The sequence below is a fragment of the Camelina sativa genome, chromosome 9 (assembly GCF_000633955.1).
Source record: "Camelina sativa cultivar DH55 chromosome 9, Cs, whole genome shotgun sequence".
NCBI lineage: Eukaryota > Viridiplantae > Streptophyta > Magnoliopsida > Brassicales > Brassicaceae > Camelina > Camelina sativa.
In genome coordinates, this window is record NC_025693.1 from 10,225,901 (window position 1) to 10,232,779 (window position 6,879).

The following is a 6,879-nucleotide window of genomic DNA, read 5'->3' on the forward strand; positions in this document are numbered from 1 at the left end:
TTGAAGTCTTTATTATAAATGATTTTCCCTGTTGAAAATGACATATAATATTTTGTTTCTTATGTTTGTATTAGTGCAAACACCTACTACGCAGGAAAACAATATAAGTGACGAAGAAATGAAACAAATCGAGGAAGTTATAACTTCTTGGATGAAGAGCGAGGACATCGAAACTATGCTTTCGTCAATTGATGAAGTAAGATTGAAAAAATCATATACTTGTTATCATAGGCGTTAAACATTAATAAAATTTGGATGTTCTACATTGTAGTATCTTTGGCAAGGGAATAAGTGGGAAAAAATCTATGCCATGGATTTGATGACTAAAGAAGATGTAAAAAAAGCAACAAGGAAGGCAATATTAATTCTTCATCCTGACAAAATTCCTAAAGATGTTACTCCACAAATGAGATACCTTAGTACCAGAATGTTTTCAAAATTAAAAGGTTACTGAACCTCGACTTTTGTTAGATTTTATGCACATTTTACTGTTATTTTATATGAACTTATATTTTTGTTTTCTTTTGCAGGAGTACAAGGACAAATACTTAGGTTAAGGAATTTGGCATCTTGCTGGTCGCATCAAGAAGAATAATGAATGGCAAAGTATTCCAATGTTTAGTTTGCAAGTAGATTTTTTAAAATTGTCTTTTTAATGTTATGTTATTTCTTTTCGCTTGTAAAACTTTTTAAATGCTGTTAATCTTATAAACAGTTTAGTTATACATGAGTAGTTTGTTCAAACTTGCCTAATATACGAGGTTATTGCTTAAAAAACTGTTTTAAAAAAGGGTTTTAAAAGCTTTTAAAAGGATTTTAAAACCTTTTAAAAGGTTAAATCTTCTAAAACGGGTTAATATTCTTTTAAGTTTTAAGGGTTTAAAAGGTTTTAAGAGAGCTTTAAAAGTTTTAAAACCTTTTTAGAGGGTTTTAAAACTTTTTAAACGGGCTTTTACAACTTTTCGAAGGTTTTAAAAGGTTTTAAAACCATTTTAAAACCTTTAAAAAGGTTAAATCTTCAAAAACGGGTTAATATTCTTTTAAGTTTTAAGGGTTTAAAAGGTTTTAAGAGAGCTTTAAAAGTTTTAAAAACCTTTTAAAACCTTTTAAACGGTCATATAAACATTTTAAACCTTTAAACCTTTAAGAGTATATTTTGTTTTTAGAAATTTTTAAAGGTTTTACAAATTGTTTATAATGATATATATCAATTTGGTTTGCTTTTTTAAAAGCTTTACAAGTTGTTTCTAATATTTCAAAACAGTAAACTCTGAATAAAATATTTATTAAAAAGGAGTTTACAAGAGCAGAGACTGAAATATTTTATTTAAAACAACAAAAACAAGATAAATTATTCAAGAGTTCTTAAAAATAGATATGAACTATTTAAGTTCATATTTCAGTTTTCTCTCCCAGCGTATTGATTAGTCATCTCTCTAGCCATGGCTTCAATCCTTCTCCTATCAGATTTGTAGAGGTTGGCAAATATTCAATGGTCTGTTGCTCATCATTCACCTCTGGTTCAATCAACTTCTCCACTAATCCCTTGAAAAGCTTAACAATCGGCATGAAGATCCAACAGTCGGTCCTCAAAACTTTTAGGTAAATGCCTCCACTATCTGATACATTTGGGTGGCAAATTCTTGTGATGAAAACAAACTGCATTATCAAGAAATTTTATTTAAAAAACTATTGAGTTGCTGCAAAAAAAGGAGTCCTAATAAACAGGCTTGCTAAAATAAAAAGGAGTATAATCAAAAATAGATACCTTGGGGGGACTTCTTGGGTAATCAGGTGGAAAACTAAGCCTAAGTTTAAACACTCCCCCTTCATAAGGGGTGTTCACCGGTCCGATTAGAGTGGCCTCCCAACGAAAAATGTCGTCATCAACAGTTACTAAAAAAAAGGCAAACACTCAATCTCTTTTATCCTTAACAGTAAAACAAATCTAATCTGAAGATGTATATGTTTACCTGCTGTGATGTTTGGCGAAAAATCCCTGTTCAGATATTTCAGATCAGTCCTTATATGGCTTGAAGGAGAACGACGGGCCATTTCTGACGGATTGAAGGAAGAAGGTAAATAGATTTTTCGAATCTGGGAGATGATTTAGGAGACAAAGGTTTTATTTTTCGAATCTGAGAGATGATTAAGGAGTTATCGTGAGACAAAAAGTATATATAATAGGCGAAGCGTCGCTTTGGTTTACAAAAAGTACCCCTTCAACGCTTAATTAAAACCGAACCAAAGCGACGCTTCGCGTTATACCCCTTCAATATATTAACCCTTTGAAATCTTATCCCTTAAAATCTTACCCCCTCAAAACTTACCCCTTCGCTGTTTCGAAGTGACTCTTCGCATATTACCCCTTCAATCGTCTTCCAAAAAAAAAACTTAAGTGATTCAAAATCAAAATTCGAAATCGTCTCTATCTCTTCAAATCATCTAAAATCGTTGGAGGGTTTTGCTTGGTGTTTGATTACAAAGCAGTGAAGGAGACTGAAGATACCCAGACCTAAAATCAGAGGAAATTTAGGGGTTTTGCAGTGAAGGAGACGGATCGAATTTGTCAAATTTAGGGTCTGAGCTTGTTCTAAAATCAGAGGAAATTTAGGGTTTTTGCAGTGAGAGAGAAGAGAGAGAGAGATGAAGAAGAGTAAGAGGAAGGGGAAGGGGAAGGGGAAGAGAGAGAGAGTGTGGCAACTTGCTTTTTACAAGAGTATATATATATGGTTTTTAATCGTTGGAGGGTTTTACAAGAGTAGATATGGTTTTTAACATGTTTTAAAAGGTTTTACAAGTTGTTTGTAAATAATTTTAAAACAGTACGACTTGCTATTTTAAAAGGCATTACAAGATAATCATTTATAAATCATTATAAAATCATTATAAATCTGAAAAAAATTCTAAGAAATTGGAGTTTACAACACCACAGACTGAAAATATTTTATTAAAAAGAACAAATTCAAGTTGAATTAAAGAGAGAGAGAGAGAGTTAGATAGCAGCTACACAACTAGATTTGTTGTGTCCACACTGACCGCACCTACTGCATTTGTATTGTTTTGAATTTGTCTTAGCCTTTCCATACTCCCATGAACTAGCTATTCTCTTTTTCTTTCGCCTGCCACTAGGTATACGAGTAGAAGGTGGCCGAATAGAACTACTAACACTCTCTGGAATCTCCCAATACTCCATATCACCTACTGGGTGAATGCTCTCTGAATATGCTAAACGCCATCTGTAAAATAAAAAAGAGGAAGATAAGACTAATATAACTTTGATAAACCTTTGAAAAACCTTGTAAAACCTTTTTTAAACTGTTTATAAACCTTTTAAATAACTTATAAAACCTTTTAAAACCTTTTAAAACATTGTAAAAACCCTGTCGGATCCGTTACTTTAGCAACCTTTTAAAGACCTTATTAAAGAAGAGAGTTATAACCTTTCAGTGGAATGATAATCATCAACAAACATGTTTTCATTGAGATTGACATGTTTTGCAGCAGCAATTCCATGTGCACAAGGGAATTTGTCAATATCAAACATACAGCATGTGCATTTCCTTGTGTCCAAATTCACCATATATGTCTTTAAAGCTGCTTTAACCTCGAAGATATTTTCATTTACTTGACTAACTTCAAGCCAGCGGGTAGTATTATTATAAGATTCATTCATCTTATTCCCAACTTTTGTAGTAACAGCATATGGATGTCGACAGCTCTCCTCACGTCGTTCATTAAACCACCTAGTCAAAATAGACCTGATTGTATCAAACAGGCAGACAATTGGATACTCACGAGTCTCTTTTAACCTGGAGTTAAAGGACTCGGCACAATTAGATGTCATAATGTTGTACCGGTTAGAAGGAGAATATGCACGTGACCATTTCCTAATATCAGCTTGCCAAAGATATTCTCCAAGATCCGGATCACCATTGGAAATTTGAGTGAACAAATAATCAAAATCATACTGAGTGTAAGCTCTTGAAGCATCATGAACAACTGGAAGAAGAGAAGCAGAAGCTCTAAATCGTGTTTCCAGGTTCTTTTGCAAGTGGAAAGTGCAGATCCCATGATGAGCATGTACATAATTTACTGAAAGCGCAGTTGCAATTGAAGAAGCCCGATCAGACACGGAAACTAGATCTTTTTCATCAGGAATAATAGTCTTCAAACACCGCAAAAACCAATCCTATGATGCATCATTCTCAGAATCAACAACGGCAAAAGCAATAGGATACAACTGAAAATTACCATCCTGAGCTGATGCAGCAAGCACAGTCCCTTTGTATTTTGATTTCAAATAGGCGCCATCAATAGAAATAACTTTTCTCATCAACTTAAAAGCTCTAATTGATGTACCAAAAGCCAGAAAACCATATCTAAACTTATTATCAGAATCAGCTTTGATGTAAGTGATAGTACCTGGATTCTTCTTTTCTATCATGTGAAACCAACTCGGTAAAACCTCATAACTATCAGCAGGTATACCCCTAGCAAGTTCTAATGCATGTTCTTGAGCTCTCCATGCTTTTGAGTACGAGACACCAACTCCATGGTCATTCCTAAAAATTTCCATGAGCTGTTTGGGTCTGAGAGGAAGCTTTCCTCCTGCAAAATGGTTACTAACCAAACCAGCCAAAGTCTTTGCAGATGCTTAGAAGTAAACGTTTTCAAAAGGTTTTTTAAAGTTTAAATGTAAGTTACCTGAGTATGAGTAGAAGTAAAATCATCAGAATTGCCAGTATATTGACTTGAAGAAGCAACAGGAGAACAATAAAAACGAGGAACACCCTCGACATATGGATTTGGTATTGGTTGACCCTGAAAGTACAAATCAATGGTTATTTAAAAGGTTTTACAAGTTATTTCAAAGGATTTAATAAGGTTTACAACCATTTTCAAAAGGTTTTTTTAAAGTGTTTAAATGTAAGTTACCTTAGTATGAGTAGCAGTAAAATCATCAGAAGTGCCAGTATATTGACTTGAAGAAGCAGCAGGAGGAACACTCTCGACATATGGATTAGGTATTGGTTGACCCTGAAAGTACAAATCAATGTTTTTTAAAAAAGATTTTACAAGTGATTTCAGAGGATTTAATAAGGTTTACAACTGTTTTCAAAGGTTTTTAAAACGGGTTGAAAAGGGAATTAAAACATTTATACCATTGTAAGTTACCTGAGTATGAGTATAAACATCAATAGCATTCCCAACTAACAGATTTGAGCTTGTTTGATCTTGAAAGGATTTGTAAAGTATTGAAAACGTTTTACAAGTGTTTTCAAAGAATTTTATAAGGATTTCTAAAGTAGAAAGTTACCTGAGTAACAGCAGTAACACTCTCAATAAAAGGAGTAGAGCTAGGTTGACCCTGAAAAAGAAACATTCCTCAAATCAGTTACTTTTCTAAAACAATATTAGAAAGAACAAGAAAATGAGTTTACTAAAAATACCTGCTCTACAGTCTCACAAAAATCCTCAACAGTAACACATAGATGAAGAACTCCTCCACTTTGTGCATATTTGAGTTTAAAAGCTTCAAGCTGCCTATCATTTCTAATAAAGATAGGAATACTACCTATAGTAGCAGACTTAGCAGGCAATGTATAACTAAGCTTTAAACATTGTGCCCGAATATCAATGTAAAAATCTTCTAATAGAATCTTTACCAACTCACTAAATCTAGTATTCTCATCAATGTTAATCAAAGAAGCTCCCCTTTCATTATCCATCTCAAATTCCCAATGAATGTTGTTTTTCAACTTCCACAAACCACATACTGAATACAATTCAATTATTTGTACACCCAAACAAATCCTGAGAAAACAAACCAATAAAACTACATTAAAAGAAGAAAGATCCGAACAACTATATCAAAGAATAACAGTAGATGTCCAAAGATCTAATAAAGGACTTTATTATCACGAACAGATCTAAAAGAGCAAGTGCTTAAGACCTAAAAAAATTCTGACATCAAATTTGAAATCGAAACAAACAATCTAATAGATAACAAAAAATTGAAATTGAAATCAAAACAAAAAAAACAGAAACAAGCTTACACGATGGGAGAAAAGGACTTTATTATCACGAACAGATCTAAAAGAGCAAGTGCTTAAGACCTAAAAAAATTCAATTTATAACGGCGGAGGAGAAGATTTGCTTTATAAGACCTAAAAATTCAATTGCTCAATACGATGGGAGAAACACTTACACGAAGGGGGTAGAAGAGACGACGAACTAAAAAGAGAACTAAGACGACGGGAGAAATAGTGATAACGGCGGAGGAGAGGAGAGATGTCTCCGGAGAAGAAGAGACGAAGACAAAGACGATGGGAGAAACAGTGATAACGTCGGAGGAGAGATTCGACCGGAGAAGGAGAGATGTCTCCGGAGAAGAAGAGACGAAGACGAAGAAGGTATAATTATAAAACAAGGAGAAAAATGTCTTTAAAAAATAAAGGAAGGGTATAATTAAAAATGATCATCAGAAGGGGTATTATTAAAAAGGAGTATCAAAGAAGGGGCATTAGTAAGAAATTCTCTAAAAACATAACAAATATATCTTAAATAATGTTGATTCAGTTTTTTTTGCAAATTATATTTTTGTTAATTTTTATTTGGATTTTCAATTCTTACTAAGATACAGATTTGATATGGTGTATTAATTGTGTTTGATATAAAATATTTAGTTATATGCATTAAGATGAAATGTGTAATTAAACTTAAAATATGGTTTATTATGATGGTATAGATATTTAAATGGTACTCCCTATCCTATAAGAGTTTTTGTATAAAAGCGCAAAGATTAATAAACAATAAATATTATGTCAGTTATAAAACTTCAACTAATAGAAAAATATACTGCATAGTTCAAATAGT

The 6,879-nt window shown here is 32.8% G+C and overlaps 2 protein-coding genes across 2 annotated transcripts; both read right to left on the minus strand.

Moving 5' to 3' along the window:
- On the minus strand, positions 1,429-2,055 carry LOC104715165 (ubiquitin-conjugating enzyme E2 2-like). The gene is made up of 3 exons (XM_010432602.1): positions 1,974-2,055; positions 1,769-1,896; positions 1,429-1,659 (listed from the first exon to the last, which is right to left on the minus strand). Exons 1-3 carry the CDS (start codon positions 2,053-2,055, stop codon positions 1,429-1,431), a joined length of 441 nt encoding a protein of 146 aa, XP_010430904.1.
- Positions 2,996-5,732, minus strand: LOC104715166. Its single transcript, XM_010432603.1, has 6 exons — positions 5,454-5,732; positions 5,321-5,371; positions 5,166-5,178; positions 4,255-4,656; positions 3,444-4,146; positions 2,996-3,239 (listed from the first exon to the last, which is right to left on the minus strand). The coding sequence occupies exons 1-6, from the start codon at positions 5,730-5,732 to the stop codon at positions 2,996-2,998; spliced, it is 1,692 nt and encodes a 563-aa protein (XP_010430905.1).

Bases quoted from the DNA above. Each gene is read 5' to 3' on its own strand.
- LOC104715165 (XM_010432602.1), bottom strand. From the start codon at position 2,055: ATGGCCCGTCGTTCTCCTTCAAGCCATATAAGGACTGATCTGAAATAT. The intron at 1,897-1,973 runs GTAAACATATAC...CCTTTTTTTTAG, and splicing joins TTCGCCAAACATCACAGCAG to TAACTGTTGATGACGACATT. The intron at 1,660-1,768 runs GTATCTATTTTT...TTGATAATGCAG, and splicing joins ACCCAAGAAGTCCCCCCAAG to TTTGTTTTCATCACAAGAAT.
- LOC104715166 (XM_010432603.1), bottom strand. From the start codon at position 5,732: ATGGATAATGAAAGGGGAGCTTCTTTGATTAACATTGATGAGAATACT. The intron at 5,372-5,453 runs GTATTTTTAGTA...TTTCTTTTTCAG, and splicing joins TTTGTGAGACTGTAGAGCAG to GGTCAACCTAGCTCTACTCC. The intron at 3,240-3,443 runs GTTATAACTCTC...TTTATTTTACAG, and splicing joins GATTATCATTCCACTGAAAG to ATGGCGTTTAGCATATTCAG.